Raw genomic sequence first — 21,885 nt, 5'->3', positions numbered from 1 at the left:
GCTTAGTTTTTTGGCATATAGCTGTTGATAAAAATTTCTAATAATCCTTCCAATTTCAATGCTGTTGGTCGTGACCTCTCCCTTTTCACATAATTTTAATAATCTCGGTCCTTTCTCTTTGTTTTTGGATAAGTTTTGCCAGTGGTCTATCAATTTTCTAAATTCCATTTCTGATAATTTGGTTATATCCATATCCATTAGTTCTGTGGCAGAGGCCACAGAGTCATTGTCTTTTCTTTGCTGGGAGGGACTTCTCCTTCTCGTCATTCTGATGAGGAGAGGTTGCGGGGTTGTCCAGAGCCCAAATTATTGACCAGGACCCAGGCTNAGGTCGATGCCCAAAAGATTAGTGCCTGTGTTTTTTTTTTTTTTTTTTAAATTTTTTATTTATTTATTTGACAGAGATAGAGACAGCCAGTGAGAGAGGGAATACAAGCAGGGGGAGTGGGAGAGGAAGAAGCAGGCTCATAGCAGAGGAGCCTGATGTGGAGCTCGATCCCATGACGCCGGGATCACGCCCTGAGCTGAAGGCAGACGCTTAACCGCTGTGCCACCCAGGCGCCCCTGTGCGCCTGTGTTTTATAGGGATCTTAGGGATGTGGGCTTCTTGATTTTTCAGCCTGCCTTTTGGGGGAGGGGCCTGCCGCACCAATACTCAGGCAACCCTGTTTGGGTAGGGTCTCCGTGTCTCCTGCGAGGGGGGATGGGGATGGGCACCCTGTGAGCCGGTGTTTCCAGGCTTTTGTTCTCTGGTGGCTTTCCCTGGCGGTTAGCTGTGCCTTTTCTGAGATACAGAGCAGCAGTGGCCGAATCTCAGCCTCTGTCACAGAACAGAGGGGATCGCGGGCCGTTCTCCCCTGATGATCTGGCCACTTTAACTCTGTTTCTGTTGGTGCTGCTTAACCCTGCAGCATCCCGGGATGTGCACCCTACACCCGGCGTCCCAGCCCTCACTTCCAGGGCCATCGCATCTCTGTCCTTTGTGTTTCTAACACAGCCAGCCACCAGCCGCCATCCGCCAGCCACCCCCCGCGCGCTTCGGAGCTCCCGGTCTCAGTCTGGATCCAGTGAGCACACCGGAGCTCCCTTTCAGTCTGGTCGCGCGTGCTCCCCGGCTCACGGTCTCAGTCTGCTCTCTCGCGGGTGCCGATCTGCGAGTCCGCCCGCTCCCCTGTGCAGGTGGCTACCGCTTCCCGGTGCCTGAGCACGGCGGATCCCTCCCCCTTCCGTTTATCTTCCGATATCTGTGCGTGGTTTCACGGCTCCCGGCTTCATACTTCAATACTCAGCACTGGAGATGTTCATTTGTAGAGATCCTGATGTATCTTCCTGCGTCTCATGCTGATTCCATGGATGTTCAGGCTGGTCTGGTACCTATCCAGCTCCACTCGGGACCGGCTGAAAAAGGGGTTTCCTACTCCTCCGCCATCTTAACCCCTCCCCCTATTCTGTATATTCTTGAAAAGACTATATATTCTTTCATTGTTGGGTACATTGCTTTATGCATGTGTTGATTAGGTGAAGTTTGTAAATCATGTAGTTAAATCTTCTCTAGTCCTACTTGGTCTGCTTGTTTTGTAAATTGCTGAAAGAGAAGTGGTAAACATCATCTGCTATGCATTTCTGTTGGTGTGGAATTGATACAGCATAAGGTATGTTTGTGTTTTGCTGTAACGGATACTGTTTTCCAAAATGATTTTTTTTCCAATTTATACCACCAGCAGCATTTTATGGGAGTTCTAATTGCTCCAAATTTGGACACTTAGATTTATTTGTCTTTTTTCATTTGTCCATTATGGTGTGAATTCAGTAAATTCAGTAGTATTATGGATTTAATGTGCATTTGTCTGTTGACTAATGAAGTTGGGCGCTTTTTTATACATTTCTTCACCATTTGGATATCCTATTTTGCAAAATGCCTGTTAGATTTGTTGGAGGGGGTCATCAAGAGGATATGACCACCAGTTAATTCTTGAGCTGGACTCAGGCATGTTGAGCCTCCTTATACTCCCCATCTCACACCCCACCCTGTCCTTGGTATGTATGTCCTACCTACTATTCTTGTATTAGCAGTGGTTTCAAGGATGTAGCCTTGTGAGAGTAAGGTGTTGTTGAGACCATGTGGATGGTGTACGTGACTGAACCCAGTTAAATCTTATGTAGAAACTCTGTAGAAACTATAGGTAAGCCTTGTATGTAAGTTCCTTTGCTTTATTAAAACTACCACTTACTAATCTGGAGTGGTCTGCATCTTTTTCAGTCTCTCCTTGCCCTTTGTGAATGGGGGCCAGTTTGTGAACCATCTTTTGCCCATTTTTCTATTGGGCTATTTCCTTTTCTTTATTGGTTTGTCAGAATTCTTTATAGATTCTGGATATAAGTTCTTTGTTGAATATATATATTGCAAGTATCTTTTCCCTTGGTGGCTCATCTTTTCATTCTCTTAATTATAGCTGTTAAGGAACAGAAATTCTTTTTTTTTTTTAAAGATTTTATTTATTTATTTGACAGAAAGAGAGACAGCCAGCGAGAGAGGGAACACAGTCAGGGGGAGTGGGAGAGGAAGAAGCAGGGTACCAGTGGAGGAGCCTGATGTAGGGCTCAATCCCAGAACGCCGGGATCACGCCCTGAGCCGAAGCAGGTGCTTAATGACTGAGCCACCCAGGCGCCCCAAGGAACAGAAATTCTTAATTTTAATGTAGTCCGGTCTATCAGTATAGCCTTTATAAAAGTTAACCATTTTTGTGTCATAGTTAAGAAATCTCTGTACTGTAATGTCATAAAGATATATTCCAATGTTTTCTTCTAGAAGCTTTATTATTTTACCTCTCACATTAGGTCTCAATTTTGTTTTCGTTGGTATGAGGTAGAGGTGAAGATTTATTTATTTCCATATACCATCTAGTTGACACAGCATCATTTATTGAAGAAACCTTCTTTTCCCCATTGACTATAGTATCCTTTTTCCATAAGCGAGGTGTTTATACATGTGTTTTTTCACTCAGTACAATAACTTTGAGATGTATCCAAGTTGCTGTGTGCATTAATAGCTCACTTCTTAGAATTACTGAGTAGTAGTCCATGGTATGGGTGTATCACAGTTTGTTTGACCATTTACCTGTTGAAGGACATTTAAGTTCTTTCCAGTTTTTGGCTCTTAGGTTAAAGCTGTTATGAATATTTGAGTACAGTTCTTTGTGTGCACGTGCATTTTCATTTCTCTGGGATAAACGTTCAAGAGTATAACTGCTGGGTAAGTGTGTATGTTGTTTTGTGGAAAATTGCCATACTGTTTTTCAGGTTGACTGTACCATTTTACATTCCCACTCACAATGTGTGAATGATCCAGTTTTATAATATCCTCAACAGTATTTGGTATTATCTCCATTTCTTTTAGCCATTCTGAGAGGTGTATAGTGATATTTCATTGTGGCTTTTCCTAGTGGGTAATGACGCTGAACATCTTTTCATGTATTTATTTGCCACCTTCATATTCTCTTTCTGTTTAGTGTCTTTTGCCCATTTTCTAATTGGATTGCTTATTGTTTCTATTGAATTTTGAGAGTTCTTTGTATATTCTAGATACAAGTCCTGGTCATTGCTTTTTAAGACAGTGAATACACTATTAAGCCTTTTCCTTCATCTTTCCCATTTTTCACTACTTCTTTCTAAATTCACTTCTTTTTGCTCAAATACAAACTTTAAAAACTTTGCAATAGTTTAGCTAGGTATAATATTTTGGTTAGAAGTTGGTTTCTTTTAGAATTTCAAAGACATTTCTCCGTAGTCTTGTATATGGTGTTTAGAAGTCTCTCAACAGTTTAAACCTTTTTGTTTTACAGATTTAGCTTTCACAGTGTCCTCTGATGTTCTTACATTTCATTATACTGGGTCTAGGGGTAGGTTTGGTAATACAGGAGGTACTTTGAGGTCTTATATCCTTCTTTCATTTTTATGTTACTTCTTTGTTCCTTCCCCTTATGATTACTTTTTAAAAATTCTCGGTGCATCTAGGTGGCTCAGTCACTTAGGCATCCAACTCTTGGTTTTGGCTCAGGTCATGATCTCATGGGTCGTGAGATTGAGCCCCATGTCTGGCTCTGCACTCAGCAGGGAGTCTTGAAGATTCTCTCCCTCTGTGCATTCCTCCTTCTCTCTTATTTTATTATTTTAGTCTCTTTATTCCTTTCTATGGCTTTCTGGGAAGGTTCCTCAATCCAGCTTTCCAGGTCACTAATTTGTTCTTTGGTTCTTGCTATTCTATGCAATTCATCTATTGAATTCTTTGTTTCAACAATAAAATAATTTATACCTAGCCTCCGTTTGATTCTTTTTCACAGAAATTTATTCTTGCTTCATGTTTCTAAAATCCTCTCTTATTTCCTTGAGAGAATACTTATTAAGGTTAAGTGTTTACTGTTTTCTATTTTTCTGCTTCTTCTGGTAAAAGATGTTTTCATTTGTGGTCTTTGTTTCAAGGAGTTTGTGTTTTTAACTTTTATTTTTCATGAGCTTACCTTCTGTTGCTTTGGAGCAGTTAGCTGACTTGTCCACAATATCTATCTGGAAGGAGAGTTGAAAGCCTAGACCTTAGTTTGTGTACTTTCAAGTGAGTTTAGGGTGTGTGTGTGTGTGTGTGTGTGCGTGCGCACACATGTGCATGCCCATCTGCAGGCAGGGAGTTTCTCTGCACAGTTTGGGCTCATTTCTTCTCCATGAAGAAAATGATCTCAGATGAGATTTCCTTCACCCACACTTGAAAATTTACCTTCACCTGTACCCCTCATTTCCACTGTCTCTCATTAAAATAAAAGGGGTGTTTCTTCTTTTCCTTTTGAAGCCTTTCAGCCTAATCTTTCCAAACTGTCATTTTATCCCATGTCCTCTTTCAGCTTCCTCCTTGTATTTCTTTCTCTTGTTATAATCAGGAATTGTCCATTTCCACTGTTCTAAATTCTTTGCTTCTTACTTATACAATCTTCAGCCCTCTGTCTTCAGCCCTCTGCTGAGCATGTCATAGACAACTTCCTTTTTGTTCAATCCAAGGGTCCCTTCTCAGTGCTTTTCTACCTTTACACTCTAGTATTTGTTACTTTTGAATACTCCTTTCTAAACACTCTTCTTTGCAGGCTTTTCTCCCTCTACCCTTCTCTTACATGTTGGGGGTCCTAATTCTCCTGTCCTAGCAGCTGTCCATTGCCCATGGCTGCTTCTGTTGTTTACTAGGGAGATATAATGATGACTCTAAAGCTGTGTCCCTATTATAGATCTGTTTTCTGAGCTTTCGGTTTGTAATATCTAGCTGCCTATTTGACTAGTTAACTCTTGCTAATTCTCTTTGTTTGAGATTCCATGTTCCTTCCTCTGGCTGGATGTCCTTGACCAGTCTCCTACCTCAAACCCATGTTTGATGCCCTTCTTATTTGTCCCCACAGCACCCTGTATTTCCCTGCTAAGATTTCTTGTTTCCCCTTTAGAGTATAAGCTCTGTGAAGATAGGGATTGTAGTTGCTTCTTTTCCATTGTTTCCCTAGTGCCTAGCAATATGTTAGTTAATATTTAGTTAATATTAGTAAATATTTAGTTAATATTTGATAAATATTTCTTTGCATGTCTGACATTCAAACGTCTCTCTTTCCTTTTCTAGTGTCAAATACTGGTGCAGATGGAATGCTTGATTTTCCACAAATATCTCTTTTGCAACTTACTGTAAAAGGAAATAATGTTATTTCTATAGATGCTGCTGTGAAGTTTGTAAAATTAGCTTTTACTTATGAGGAATGGAGTTTATTTGAATCTTTAGCTGGGCAGCTTATTGATTTTCTCCAGGTAACATATACAAAGCCAATAATTTGTTTTTATTTTGTTAAGATGGCTTTGAATTATTAATTAACTTGTGGGATATACTTCTCTTAGAGGCAGGATGATCCAGAGTCAAAGAAAGCAGAAAAGGATTTAACTCTTCTTGTTGCAGTAGAACCTTTAATCAATGTAAAGAGAAACAAAGGTTTGGTCTTTCCCATGGAAAACTACAAAGAAGGACAATCAGCTCAAATTTATGTTAAGAAAATTGCTTTTCATGGTGAGTATTTATTTGCCCTTTTTGAAAACTTAAAATTTCATCTAATAAAATATGCTCTCTCTAGGTGAAGTGAGAAAGAATGTTTAAGGCAGAGGAAACAGGAAGTGCAAAGGCCCTGAGGCGAAAGTGTGCTTGGTTGTTGAAGGAATGGCAAAGAGGCACATATGGCTCCAGTGCACTTGGTGCTGGTGGAATTTGAGAATGTGGTAGGAATTGTGGGCAGAGAAATAGCTGGGTGCCAGATCCTGCAGGCTCCTAGGCCTTGTAAGGATTCTGGGTTTTATTCTATGTGATGATTTTGATGAGATGAATAGGCTCTACTCAGTTGCTACCTTATTGGTAAGTGAGAGACCAGCAGGCAGTAAATCAAAAGCCATCAGTTCACTTTGGCAAGGGAAGATTTGGTGGTCTCCCATCTTTTTTCAGTAGGGGCAATTTTTTATTCCAACATTTTAAGTCTTAAAAGTTATTGTGTATATAACTGAAAATCTGCAACCTCTATTTTTAGACTGACAAGAATGATTTAATCCCATGTTTTTTTTTTAATGTTTTATAATGTTCTTAAGGCATTTCATGGCTGTTCAATTTCAGTAAATAACTTGTACCAAGCAATGATATATTTATATTTTCTAGTGGTTTCTGAATAGATATTTTTGTTATTTTTATTTCAACTGCCATTTTTTACATGTGTTTTAATATTATAAGCCTTTTCAATTCTATCTTGGGTGTAGTTGGCATACAGATTACAGATTAATGATAGTAGTCTTTTAATTGCTTTAGAACACACTTAGATTAGTTTTCGGATAGAAATATCTTAGTGACATGATATTTGCCCAGATACCATTTATGTCATTTTGGAGAGTTTCTGTGTTTCTGTGCCTTTTCTATTTGAAGTTTTGTAATTGATTTTTTTGTTTCATTTTTCTCTACTTTATGAATTAGATTCTTGTGCGAAGACTTATGGATATTCAGAAGACATTTTCCATTTGGCAGCAACCTTGTACTCTGTCTGTGCCTCTCCCCAGGTGAAATTGCTTTTTTGAATACTTTGTAATAGTGTTGAAGGAGGTTATTATACCTAATTTAAAGCCAGATTTAAAATATCACAGAAATTGCCCCTTGCCAAAATTCTATATTGTTTAATCATTAAATAAGAGGTTGAGTCATAACCTGACTTTGGATTTTAAGTCTGTTTTGCTAATAACTCCTTTTGTTCCTGTTTGGGGAATTCCTAGGCTAGCTATATTTCTAATAATGAAGGAAAGGAGGCAGTCGTTTCAATTAGAGTTAACATTCTTAAGGAAATACTGCTTTCTAGTCCATGAATACAGAGCTTGGTGATTATTTGGGGTCACTTTGCACACAGTGGCTGTAGAGATGATGATTTGTGGGTATGAATGTTTAAGTAACTAGAGTAGCACTGGTGTTAAAACTGAGTTCCATGGATGCCCAGGGCTTTGCCGAAGTTCCCTCAGAAACTCAGCTTTGGGTAGTAACACCCTAACCTGTATTTATTAGTTTTATATACAATGTTGAGATAGAATTTCATTTGAAAATTTGTCTTTAATGTTCTAAAAAAAGTTTAAAAACCACAATGATAGAGCATTGTATTAACTTTTGATCAGGGAAGTGAAACCACAGTAAGGGACTTGAGAAATTCCGCTGTTAAAATGTTTTTTATTTCTTCTGGGTTTATTAAATACTTGTGACAGGTATTTAATTTTTGAAAAAAAAAGGTATTTGATAGCAAATATAATGATTATAGTAGGAGAGCTAAACCAAGAAATTCTTTTTTTTTTGTTTCAAGTTTTTATTTAAATTCTGGTTAGTTAACATATAGTAGTATTGGTTTCAGGACTAAAATGGAGTGATTCATCACTTACAGATAACACCCAGCGTTCATCACAACAAGTGCTTTCCTTAATACTCATCACCCATTTAGCCCATTCCCCACCCCCCCAGCAAACCTGTTTGTTCTGCATAGTTGAGAGTCTCTTATGGTTTGTCTCCCTCTCACCTTTTCTTTTCGTTCTTTCCCCTATGTTCATCTGTTTTGTTTCTTAAATTCCATATATAAGTGAAGTCATATGGTATTTGTCTTTCTGTGATTGACTTATTTCACTTAGCATAATACACCCTACTCCATCCACGTCATTGCAAATGTCAAGATTTCCTTCTTTTTTGTGGCTAAGTAATATTCTATTGTGTGTATATATGACATCTTTATCCATTCATCTGTTGATGGACATTTGGGCTCTCTTCATAGTTTGGCTATTGTTTATAATGCTGCTGTAAACATTAGGGTGCATGTGCCCCTTAGAATCAGTATTTTTGTATCCTTTGGGTAAATACCTAGTAGTGCAATTGCTGGGTTGTAGGGTAGCTCTTTTTTAACTTTTTGAGGAATCTCCATACTGTTTTCCACAGTGACTGCACCAGTTTGCATTCCCACCAACAGTGTAAGAGAGGGTTTCCTTTCTCCACATCCTCTCCAACTTCTGTTCTTTCAGTGTTGTTAATTTTGGCCATTCTGACAGGTGTGAGGCGATGTCTGATTGTGGTTTTGATTTGTACGTCCCTGATGTTGAGTGATGAGTGATGTTGAGCATCTTTCATGTGTCTGTTAGTCATTTGTATGTCTTCTTTGGAAAAATGTCTGTTCATGTCTTCTGCCCATTTATTAACTGGATTAGTTGGTTTTTTTTTTAAGATTTTATTTATTTATTTATTAGAGAGAGAGAGAGACAGCCAGCGAGAGAGGGAACACAAGCATGGGGAGTGGGAGAGGAAGAAGCAGGCTCCCAGCGGAGGATCCCGATGTGGGGTTCGATCCCAGAACGCTGGGATCACGCCCTGAGCCGAAGGCAGACACTTAACGACTGAGCCACCCAGGCGCCCCCTGGATTAGTTGTCTTTTAGGGTTAAACCAAAAAATTCAAATCAAGGCTGAAAAGGGGAAGGTTTTTTCTGTTTTGTTTTGTTTTTACAAATAAGTATTTTAATGATGAACTTAGGACAAGTTTTCCAAACATAATATTTTCATTGAGGTATAATTCCAAGAGCCAGTATCGATCATGAGCTATTAGCAGTCTAGGAATCAGATGTAGTTATGTTCCAAATCTACCCTCCAATCTGTCATCCTTAGACTTGTTTTTTCAAGGCCTAATAAACAAGCTTTTCTCTTGAGGATCTCTGTTCTTGAGTTCAGTTGTTAAATCCAGGTATAAAGGACCAGTTGGGGAAACTCAGGACAAGAAGATTAGACATTTTTTAGAGGAAAGGATAGCGTGCAATGGGTTGCTCATGTCCCTTCTATGTCCAGCCCAATACGGAGAGCTTTTCTGCTGTTCCTGAAGCTGGTTCCATTTCTGTCCTGTGCCTATGTTCCTGGCCACCTTTGAGCTTGATCATCAGCAATCAATACCTAAGAGCTTTGATTTTGTTTATTTTTATAATTTATTTTATAATCTAAATTTTAAAAGGTTAGAGGCATTGACATATTTTTTTTAAGGTTTACTTATTTATTTATGAGAGAGAGAGAGAGAGAGAGAGATCGGAGGAGGGGCCAAAAGAGAGGGCAAGAGAGTCCCAAGCCAACTCCACACTGAGTGCAGAGCCCAATGCCAGTGATCTCATGACCCTGAGATCATGACCTGAGCCGAAACCAAGAGTTGCAGGCTTCACTGATTGTGCCACCCAGGCACTTGACATATCTTTTTTATGATGTTATCTGATACATGTGTTAATATTCCAAAAAATAATTAGAATTATTTAGAAATTACAGAAATATTTAGAAATTCATTACTTTGGACCTTTTTGTTTGTTTTTTTTTTGAAGATTTTATTCATGTATTTATTTGAAAGAGAGAGAGAGCATGAGTGGGGGAAGGAGCATAGGGAGAGGGACAAGCAGACTCCACACTGAGCATGGAGCGTGACTGGCAGCTGGATCTCATGATGCTGAGATTATGACCTGAGCCGAAATCAAGAGTCTGATGCTTAACTAAGTGAGTCACCCAGGCGCCCCTTGAATCTTACTTTTTTTTAGAAAAAACTTTATATTGACATATATATAATGACAAACATTTTACTAGTGTATAGCTCAATGAGTTTTCATAAATGAAACACATCCAGTTCAAGAAATAGAACATGACAGAGGCGCCTGGGTGGCACAACGGTTGGGCGTCTGCCTTCGGCTCAGGGCGTGATCCCGGCGTTATGGGATCGAGCCCCACATCGGGCTCCTCTGCTATGAGCCTGCTTCTTCCTCTCCCAATCCCCCTGCTTGTGTTCCCTCTCTCGCTGGCTGTCTCTATCTCTGTCAAATAAATAAATAAAATCTTTTAAAAAAAAAAAAAGAAATAGAACATGACCAGCACCTAGTAGCTCCCCTGGTGCTCCCTTCCAGTCGCTGACCCTACCAAGGGTACTCACTGTCTTAACTTTTTACTCATTGGGTTAGTTTTGCCTGTTTTTTTGGTATTGTATGTAATTGAGTACAGAAAATATAGATGGTCCCTATCTTAGGATGATTCAACCTAAGATTTTTCAATTTTACAATGGTTCACAAGCAAGACACATTCAGTAGAAACCATACTTTAAATTGTGAACTTTGATCTTTTCCCTGGCTGGCAATATGCAGTATGATAGTCTCTCATGGTGCTGGGCAGCGGCAGCCGCGGCTCCCAATCAGCTTCACAACCGTGAGGGTAAATGACAGATGCACAACTATTCTGATTTCCACTTTCCACACAGTATTCAATAAATTACATGAGATAGTTAATACTTTATTATAAAGTAAGCTTTGTGTTAGGGACCTTTGTCCTACTGTAGGCTAATGTAAGTGTTCTGAGTATGTTCAAGGTAGGTAAGGCTAGGCTATGATGTTCAGTAGATTAGGTGTATTAATGCATTTTTCATTTATGGTATTTTCAATTTATAAGTCAGTGGAGATCTATGCATACTTTTAGAATCTTGCTTCTTTCAATTGATATTGTTTGTAAGAGTCATCCTTATTGTTATAAGTGGTTGTATAGTGTTCATTTTTATTGCATAGTATTCCACTGTATGAATAGACCAAAACTTATTTATACCTTTTTCTACACTTATTTATAATTTCTTTTCTAGTAACATTGCCTCTTTGACCAGATGCAAAAATCTAACTTCAGTTGCTTTCTCTGAATCTCTGAGGCCAAACAAGGCCCTCTGGAGGAGGAGGCTACCCTTTCCCACACATTTAATTTCTTCAGGGTCAGAAAGCCATTCCGGTTCACTTTAATAGCCCAGAGCTGTGCTGTTAATCCAGTATAGCTCCTAGCCAGATTTTTTTTTTTTTTTTAAAGTAGACTTCACGCCCAGTGTGGAATCCAATGCAGGCTTGAACTCACAACCCTGAGATCAAGATCTGAACTTAGACCAAGAGTGGGATGCCCAACTGACTGAGTCACCCAGGTGCCCCAGGGCAAGAAATTTTTACTGCCAGCTTTAAAAAAAAAAAAAATCATGTATGCCTTAGTTCATTCAATTCAATTCAATAAACCTTTATTGATCTCTGTTATGCTCCCATACAAGGTACTACATATGCAAATTAAGTCTTAGAGCTGCCCCAGTGGAGTTCAAGTTTTGGTGTATTTATAAACTCATTATCTTTCTAGTGCAGATATAATGACTTATATTTTTCTTTTGAAAAGAGTCAAATAACTGGTTTGAGAGGAGATGTATTCATTATACTCATGGTATCTGTTGATACTCAGTGTGATGTTCTGTTGGTTTCTTCATGTCTCTCTTTCCTCCTTGTTTATATACTTTCCCAGCTTCCTACTCCCTCTCCCCTTACTAATTCATCCCCCTTCCCATTCTTTATTATTTTAACACAGAAGATTTAAAAAGAAAGTAGTATATAAAACTTTCAAATTTGAGTGGAGCTAATTGGCTTACATAGCTTGCTTAAAAATGTTTGGAACTTTTCTTTTTGGAGAGGCAGAAGTGGCCTAGAGCATTCATTAAGAGTGTGGACTCTGGAACTAGACTGCCTGGGTTTGAATCCCGGCTTTTCTACTTTCTATTCATTTCATCTTGGGGAAAAACACTTAATCTTGTGCTTCAGTTTGCTCATCTGGAAAGTGGGGATGATAGTAATGGTACTCACTTCATAGGGTTGTCATGAAGATTAAATAAATTGATATAGGTCTTTGTCTGTCTGGGCTACCATCACAAAAATACCATAGACAGGGTGGCTTAAACATGGAACTCTTACTTCTCACGGTTCTGGAGGCTGAGAAATCCAAGATCAAGGCACCAGCAGATTTGGTGCCTGGTGAGGGTCCACCTCCTGGTTCGTAAATGGGTGTCTTGCATTGTGTCCTCGCTTGGCAGAAAGAGAGTGACAGACTCTGGGGTCCCTTTTATAAGGGTAGATTTTCACTCTTGAGGGCTTTACCCTCATGTCTAATTACTTCCTAAAGGCTCCGCCTCCCAATATTATCACACTGGGAGTTAGCATTTCAACACAGTAATTTTGGGTAGACACAAACATTCAGTCCATTGCAGTAGGTATATAAAGCTCTTAAAATGTTCTGTGACACACATTAAATGCCATATAGCAGTATCTGTAAGTGTATCTTACTATTCTTACCAATTTACTTTACCATTTTTGTTTTCAGAATGTTCAGCCTGATAAAGAAATCGTTGTGGACATGATAATGTTCCTATGGCAGAAATGCAAATTAGGAATTCAGAGGATCAATATGCCCAGAAATGACTATGCAAAATTCACCCAGAAAATCAGTACTAATAAAGTATTTCTTTTTGTTTCCTTTCACTTGCTTTTTATTATTGCTAATTTAAGTTGTGATGTACATTTCAAATCTAAATTTTCCCTATTTATCCACGTGCATAACTACCGTTCTTTAAATGTGGTGCCGACTAAGCCTTTCTCTAAGTGTATTCTCTGCACTTCTGCAATTTAGTTTTGGGGAGTGGGAAGGTACTTCAGGTTTTGAAGGGAGGAATAAATATAGTGCGTTTAAGGTTACATGAACTTGGGTAAGTTCATTAAGAAGGTTAATAATAGAAAATACAAATAAACAAGGAATTTTAGAGTTTTTTCCTGCAGTGATATCTTTAGACTATTTCGAAGAGCTCTTTCGTGGAAAGGAGAAAGTTGAGCAGGTGAATATTATAACCTGGGAACATAGGAGGAAACTTTCTACCAGTAACATATTGGATGTGTTGTACATAGGGTACATGGGTTTGGTTTTACCATGTACTCTGAAAAAGTAATGAAGTGAAAAAGTAATGTTGTTTCCTCATTTTAGTTCCCAAAGTGTGATGGCTAATTTTATATGCTAAGCTTTGGGAGTATGGGCATGAAAGACAGCTTCGAAGGCACCTACTATGGAGCCTGAAACACCTGCTTCCCCTTCACTGTTTTGCAGGGCTTTGGTATTGTAATTACAACAGTTGCTTTCTGAAGGGAGAATGAGAACTTTGAGGATACTGATAATCTTTACTGATACGTTAAAAAAAAGATGATAAAATTTCTGTTATGGATGTAGATATGCAGATTTTAAGCTTAGGTGAATCTCCTTTTTGAGTTTATATAAACAGATTAATTAGGATCATTGATGTTTATAATTAAGATATACTAATAAAGGGGTGTTTACCTAACATTTCCATACGTTTGGAAGATGATGACTTCAAGGAAGTCCTAAGTTTAAAAAAATATGACTCTACAATGTAATATACTTTTAATTGATTTTCTCTTTTAGTGGGTTTATCTTCTGTGGCAGATAAATGAAGTAATTCACTGCTATAAAATGGAAGACATTAACGTTGTGGTGGTAGCAGAGGTCACGTTGCGATTAAGTGAAATATTGGAGTTGTTAGGAAACCCACGAAGAAAATTTAAAAAATCTCTAGGTAATATAATGAATGAAAAAGTATGAAGTTATTAATGTACAGATGTGCATATGAATGTATAAGTATAAATTGGAATACAGAATAACTACTGTTAATGGAAACTAGGCATTTCAGTACTATGCTTCCTTGGTGATTTATGACCAGAGATAGAAATAATAGAAGTTTAACCAAGGGAATGTTTACAAGAGGTTATATGCTCTATGGTTCCGTGGCATGTAAGTGTCATCTTCACCTCCCTCATGTATTCCTCGTCTGCGTTCCTCATTACCACTCTCACCTCTCTTCTTCCCCATTCTTTCTTTCTACTTTTCTCTCCTCCCTTTTATCCCCTTTCTTCTTCTGCCATTTCCTGATAGAGTGTACGCTGCTTGAAGGAAGAGAACATGTTTCGGTTGCCATTATATTTTAGTGCCCACCTCGGTGCCCCACATAGACTGGGAACTTAAATAAATGTCTGTTGAGTGGATCAGTGTTTTATCCCCTTTTAAATTCTCTTCTCTCTCCTGATTCCTTCCTTTTAAAATTTGTTGTCTTCACTTATTTTATTTTTCCTCTTCTTTTTCCCCTTTCCTCTTATCTTCCTCTTTTTTGTTCTCATTTCCCACTCACTCCCTATTCTCTCTGCCCCAATCCCTTTCTGCCAGCATTCTTCTCCTTCAAGAAGGTTCCTTCTCTCAAAGGACAGCCTTATACTCTGACCTTCTTTCTTCAGCATGTGGTCAAACCCCTGAACCATCTGTTTTAAAAAAATCGGTATGTAGGGAGAAGGTAGGGTTGTGGTTATTGGGTGTTTACTTTCCTATTTCAGCCCTCTTACATAGTGTGTGTGACATTTGAGTAAAGTAATTATCGTAGTAATTGTTTTTCCAGAGATTCATTAATCTGGCTCTGCAATGCTCAGTTGTTGAGTGTGGCTTTGCAGATGGAATTTTAGAGCCATGGTTCTCAAATTCTGATTGGCATCAATATCACTTGGGAACTTGTGTAAAATACAAAGGCCCAGATCTTATCCTACTTCATCTAGCCTGGGGCTTTCTAGTCTTTATTAGTTCATCTGGTGATTTTGATATACATCAAAGTTTGGTTAAAGGTCTCTGGCTATCTAATACATTCAATGGTCTGAAGTCCTATTTTTTTAAATGCCCTGTCTTAAAATGCCGTTTCCTTTTTCTAAATTTTTATTATGCAGAATTTCAAATAGAGAGAGATGAAATAAGTTACCATGTACCTATTATCTAGTACCAATATTATGAACATTTTGCCAATCTTATTTCATTTCTTCCTGTAGCACATTTTTTCCTCTGGAGTGTTTTAAAGCAGACATCGTGTCATTTCACCAGCAAATACCTCAATGTGTGTGTGTGTGTTGGTTTGTCTGTCTATGTAACAGATAAAGATTTTGTTTTGTTTTACAAAACTATAATGCCATTATTACTATACTTTACAAAATTAGGGGAAAATTCCTATGTCCCTGACTGTATTAAAAATATCTTAAGTTGGTTTGTTCCTATCAGGATCCAAATAGGCCCATACATTTTACTTTCTTACATTTTTCTTGAGTCTCTCTTTCTAGTCGATAACATTTCCTTTCCTCCTCCCCTTTTCAAGCCATTTATTTTTTGAAGAAATTGATTTGTCATCTTGTAGGATTCCCCACATTCTGGATTTAGCTGTTTGAGTCTTCATGGTATTAACTTGTTTCTTTACCTGGTAGTTCGATCTAGAGGCTTGCTTAGATTCAAGTGATATCTTATCAAAAATAATTCCTGCCAATATCTTATACAGTTGGCAAAAATTCTTCATAGGTGGTGCTGTTTACTCCCTGTTGTGTTGAATCAGGAAGCATATAATGCCTAATTATCCCACATGTTGTGTGTTAAAGACTTACCGGTGAGTTCAGCTTTTGTCAGCCTGACCTTTTTCCTAGGTTGTTTTCCCCAGATGTAGGTTTTGAGACAAGTTTTTGAGTGAAGTAGTTTATTTGGGATATTATCTAGGGAATCAGGGTGGTGATGTGGAGAAGGGAGACAGAAAAGGAAAGGAAGGCAATACAAAGTACAGTAAGTTAAGGAGAAGGCTACTGTTGTAGGTTTAGGGCTTATTCTCATGAGAGACCTCTAGGAGACTATATAGAACCTGCCCCAGAGAGCTGGGAGGTTGAGATATTTATACAACTTTTATCTATCATTGGTTGAAGGGTAGGAGTGGGAGTGAGAAGCCAGAAAGGGCTTCAAACTTCTATCATTCCTTCTGCACTTATTATATTGAGTTCTTAAGTGAAGAAGTACTTCGTCAGCTATTTAGTTACTCTGGCTATTTTTGATTGTGTGGTAGAGATTATATTGGCTAAGTATATTATAGAAATAATTCGAAGCCATAGATGAGGTTAATGTTCTTCCAGAGAAGATTCGTGCTTGCTTTTACTAGATGCATGAAGACACTATTACTCCAGGATCCCATTAGTCCAGTTGGAGAAATTAAGACAATTTGAAGCTGAGATGCTCTCTTGTTGGCTTATTTTCCGTTTACCCTAACTCTCGGGATGCAGCCCCTTCTGGCTTCTCACTCTTGGTGGCCCCGGTTCCTAATATCTGTTGCTTTAGTTCTCAGGGCTGTCAGAAGCATCATTCAGCTTCTCAGTTTCCTTTTCAGAATTGACAAAAGTCCTCAGTTGGGAAGGTAGTTTTAATGCCATTCTTTATTCCCTGGGCTCTCTTCCCCAAATCCAGGTGATACCTTTTCTCAAGATCCTGGTTCTATATGTATATTTTCATGATCTTCTTTGCTTACAGATGAAGAAAAACATTTTTTCCAGCTTTTCTAGTGGTCTCTAGTCAGGAGAATTTTTCCAGGTTTCCTGTTATTGAAAGCAAAAGGCCCAATGATTACTTTTTTTTTTTGTCTATTTCTTATTCAATTTTGTTTTGTTTACTAATTACTTTTGGGAGACTATTGTTTTGTTTTATACTCTGTTTAATTGTAAATTAAATGCAATTTGTTGATTCTTTGCTAAAGTGTTTCATTTCAAAGAACTGATCGATATTGGACCATGGTCCATTTATAAATAGAAAAATCAATGTTTATGTAGAGAGGGGTTATCCCCATTGAGATATATAAATTCTTATAACTTTTCCAACATTGTTATTATCATCATCTTATTGGCACATAAAATGCAAAGTACAGGTCATTCTTGTATATTAATTATGGCAATCTGATTAAAAATGTTTATTGGACTGTAATGGATTATTTGTTTAAAAATGTTTATTGGACTGTAATGGATTATTTAGTTTAAATTATTGAATACATTTTAAAATAGGAAACTAGCGTTGCCATATATTTATAATTTATATTCCTTTAACACAAACCAGCCTTCTCCAATATTTGTCCAAATTCATAAGGCTTTTACACTGTTTTATGAATGCTTTTCAATGGACTTTATAGACTATATAGAAAGACCAGTCTCTTTACCATAATATTACCTTGTTAATAATTAAGATTTTTAATTTTGTTTGTTTTACTGCAAGATGCTTTTAAATTAACTTATGTAAAGACAAAATGTAATTATATGGAAGAAATAATTTTGTATTTAGTCAACTTCTAAGTGTTGAATCATTTCTAAAATCATGAGTAATCAAAAAGGTAACCAATTTGGCATAACATTTTTTAGGATTATGATTCACTGCTATGTTTACATTTTTTCCTTCCTCCTCTTCTTTCCTCTGGTCCTTCCTTCTTTCCCTTTGTTTCTTCTCTCCTTCTCTCTCCTCTTCTTCCTAATTTTACCCCTTTTTTCTCTTCCTATTCATTCTTCTCTTCCCTTCCTTCCTCTTTCATTCCTTCCTTCCTTTTTTCCTCCCCCCGCCCCCACAGAGATACCTTTAAGGAAAGGAACTGGTGAATTCTTTGGGATTTCAAGAGGGAACATAGAAATTCTTCCAATATTAAAGGTATTGCAAAAATATTTTAGAAAATACAGTTAAAAACATGAATTTAGATTTTCAAATAATATTAAATTTGTAAATATGTAATGGTTAATTATAGAAATAATTTTGAATATTTAATATTTGAGAATTTATAGTTTCTACATACATTGAAAACTACAGGGAACATTTTCTACCTTTTGCTTTTACTGTAGAAAAAAAAAATCCCAATTAGCTTAAAAAAATAACCTGGTAAACTATCTTAAAAGGATTTGTAGTTACATTACCATTGGTATTTTGAATGTGTTGTGATTCATAGACTCATAAAGCAGAGAGGTCCTGCTCAGCACATTCCTCTGGCAGATTCAATGAGTTATTACCTGTTGAAAATACACTTATAACAGTCCCTGGCACTGGGCAAGTTCTTAGTGATTGTGACCTTAAGAGAAGAAAGGGGCTGAGGGAGATAAATAGCTATTCCTCTTCTTGGTTATGTTTTTCTTACAATATTTGAATTATTTCTGTCCATCAAAGATTGTGTTGTTCTATAGATCTGAATGGGAGTCTAGGAAACCATGTCCTAAATGTTATGAACACTCTTTTATTTATAGATAAGAACTAGAATAACATTTTGTCAAGTGTGTCCTATGTGATGCTAATACTATGCTGCAGAAAAGGATGCCAGAGTCAAGTAACTGTGGGTGACTTTGGATTAAACACAACAGGTTATTTACTATAAGACTTCTCAGAGGCATTCGTTTGCTTATGAGCATTGTGGTTTTCCAAGAAGATATAGAATACCACATATTCTATTATTTGAAAATAAAGCCCATTTTACCCCCTATGGAATAGCTACTTAGGACATTAGTGCTTATGGACTATTGTTGAAAAATACTTTTCTAGAGAGGAAGTTAGTGATCTATATTTTTGTTTGCCTGATCAATTCAAAAACTACAATTTTAAATAATAAAAGTTGTATTAACATTAGAGGATATTTTGAGGTATAAAAAGGGGAAAAATCTGCAATTACACTATATAGACTGAAATGCTATTTTTTAAATATCCTCTTCTAGTCTTTTTTATATTTTTTAGCATAGTAGCTTTCTTATGTTTTTTCCAAACATTATTTCAGCGGCACTTTTCCTGTTGCTAAATGTTAATACTCATAATTGCCATATTTTCTCTGAAAAATCAATTAAAATATATGTGCTAAATTATAAAGAATGTTATAAGGAAGACCGACCCATTTCCCCTTAAGAAACAATACATTATTTGTACAGTTGAAACTCCTCCACTAACCCCTTTGATCATATCACCTTTTCCCCTGCCTAGCAGTAACTGGTATTCTAAATATAATGATTATAAATTCCAGGCATACTTTCGTTACATATGTGTGTATTCCCAGGAAGTAGGGAGCATTGCTTTTAAATTTATAAATATATAATATATATATATTGCTACTACATCTAACTTGCTGAAGGTTGCATAGTAAGTGGATTTGAACTTGGGTGTATTGCCTTCAATATCCAGGCATTTAGTCACTATGCTATGTTGCCTTTTGATTAAAAAAAAAAAAGTATCTTCAGTATACATGTATAAAAGATATTTTCTAATGCTTAAAATATGCAAGTCCTATAACTGGGTACCAATCAAATATCATGAATATGCTGGGGGATCATTCTGAATTTACTTTCTTCTAATTATAGGTTTTAGGGAATGCAATTTTGAGTTCTTTATGTGGTATTGTGTCTTAAGAGAGCTGGAGTTGAGAAATCTTAAATTGGGAACAGTATGTTTGAAATTCAGAAGAGATTGAGGAGGCATAATAGCTGTCTGCCAATGGTTTTTGCAGGGATCACTTATAGTGCTTGCTAAATATACAACTTCCTATTTCCCACTTTAGGCATATTGAATCATAATTTCAGTTGTGGGGGGACGCCTGGGTGGCTCAGTCGGTTGACCATCTGCCTTCGGCTCAGATCATGATCCCAGGGTCCTGGGATCGAGTTCCGCGTTGGACTCCTCCTCGCACAGTGAGGAGCCTGCTTTTCTCCCTGTCCCTGCCGCTCCCTCTGCTTGTGCTCGCTCTCTCTCTCTCTGACAAATAAATAAAATCTTAAAAAAAAATAACAAAAAAATAAGAAAAATAATTTCAGTTGTGGGGTCTTAAATGTTTACCATTCTAGGTATTTTCCTCTTAAAATTCCCCCAGGTAGATTCTTTTTTTTTTTTTTTTTAAAGATTATTTATTTTAGAGAGAGAATGAGAGAGAGAGAGAGAGAGAGAACAAGAAGGGGAAGTGGCAGAGGGAGAGGGAGAAGCAGGTTCCCTGTTTGGGCTCGATCCCAAGACCCCAGGACTGTGACCTGAGCCCAAAGCAGATGCTTAACCGACTGAGTCACCCAGGTGCCCTCCCCAGGTAGATTCTGAAGGAAACTAAAATTTCAGAATGACTGGCTTAGTGGGCCAGCACTTATTCTTTGAGGCTTCATAGGGCAGGAATAAGAATAGTAGAAGTTACAAAGTGCTAGATTTTGGCTTCAGGTGGAAAATTTCTGGCAATTAAAGCCACTAAGTAAAATGAGTTTCATAGGAGGTGGCAGTTTTCCCAAATGAAGAAGCTGAAGACCATTTATGAACTATTGCTACTCTTAGTTAAATTATTAAAATGTACCCTTTCCTTGATATGATTTATTGCCATCTGATGGGAAATTGCCAAAATAAATATACAAGTCTGTGATGATAACAGCATGAGCGGCACCCCCTAAAACTGTGTAATAGGCAGCCTGCCCAGCTGTACTGTGACATATGGTAGATGTAGTACAGGTGGTTCGTTGGTGTGACCTAAGGGCTCAACAGTTGGTGTTGGAAGACCCAGAGTTGAATCTTGACTCTAATATTGACTGTGTGATCTTGAACAAATTATTTCATCTGTTTGAATATAAGTGTCCTCATCTGTAAAATTATAGCAATAGAACCTATTCTACTGGTTTTATTTAAGTTATATAGTTTAAATGAGGTATTGGTAATGTTGCAGAAACCGGTATCTGGCACATGGTTGCTACTCAGTTTTTCTTTTATTTTTATGTAGAGCACTGAATCTTAACTTAGGGTCTCAGACCCATCTGGAGGGGAGTGAAGTAGAGAGGAGGAGTGAGAATTATTGTAAGAGGAATACAAAATCCGTATGCTCACCTATTAGCGATTGTAGGTGGGATAAATGATATATCTTGCATATATTCTTGCAACTATTTTAAAAAACGGGGTGTTTGTTGTAATCACATTCAAAGCTTATTTAAAAGTTTTACTGTATACAGAGCAGCTAGTTCTTTCAGAAAATGTATTATAAAATTACAATAATTAGTAGGTATCTACCTCATAGGATAATGGCAATTAAAGAATTAGTCCATGAAAAGCGTTTAGCCCAGTATCTGGAACATAGTTTAATTAAATGTTAGCTATGACAATAACAAAGATAACAAAGGTGATAGTGATGGTGATGATGTTGATGATAGAATGTAGGTGTGTGTGTGGGAGGCTCTTTGAAATTTTTTGGTGTTAAAAAGGAATCCTTAGAGACTTCTGTTTCTAGCAAAAGGGCACACCAGGTGAGCTGCAAACCCTGTTGCTGCAAAGCACCTAGAACTTTTGGACAGAATTGAACAAGTACCCTCAAGCACATTGTGGAGCTCACAAGAAAGTAAGATAAACTCCAGGGACCAAAATAGAAAGGGGAACAGAAAACTAGCGTGGTCATTTTATGAGTAGATTCTGCAGTTGGTTGATGGGCTCAGTTACATAAAAGCTCAGATTAACAGCCATCCCATGACAAGATACGAAGCTTGGGCACATGAAATATGGGGGTTTGGAACTGAGACTCACACATTAAAATTACGACCTCCAAAAGACCACATTCTAGAGAAGGGAGACCAGAAAAAAGACCAGTCTGCCTATTTGTATGGG

The 21,885-nt window shown here is 37.5% G+C and overlaps 1 protein-coding gene across 1 annotated transcript in view; it reads left to right on the top strand.

Moving 5' to 3' along the window:
* LOC100471931 (cilia- and flagella-associated protein 54) overlaps nucleotides 1–21,885 on the top strand; it is a 75,379-nt gene that overhangs the window by 35,411 nt on the left and 18,083 nt on the right. The window contains exons 10-15 of the mRNA XM_034667586.1: nucleotides 5,649–5,830; nucleotides 5,918–6,083; nucleotides 7,026–7,108; nucleotides 12,745–12,879; nucleotides 13,852–14,002; nucleotides 17,873–17,949. Coding sequence (XP_034523477.1) covers nucleotides 5,649–5,830; nucleotides 5,918–6,083; nucleotides 7,026–7,108; nucleotides 12,745–12,879; nucleotides 13,852–14,002; nucleotides 17,873–17,949 — 794 coding nt within the window. The remainder of the gene's footprint in view (nucleotides 1–5,648; nucleotides 5,831–5,917; nucleotides 6,084–7,025; nucleotides 7,109–12,744; nucleotides 12,880–13,851; nucleotides 14,003–17,872; nucleotides 17,950–21,885) is intronic.

The sequence above is a fragment of the Ailuropoda melanoleuca genome, chromosome 8, assembly GCF_002007445.2.
Source record: "Ailuropoda melanoleuca isolate Jingjing chromosome 8, ASM200744v2, whole genome shotgun sequence".
NCBI lineage: Eukaryota > Metazoa > Chordata > Mammalia > Carnivora > Ursidae > Ailuropoda > Ailuropoda melanoleuca.
Note: the sequence above shows the minus strand (reverse complement) of the source record. Positions and strands in the feature narration are given on the sequence as shown.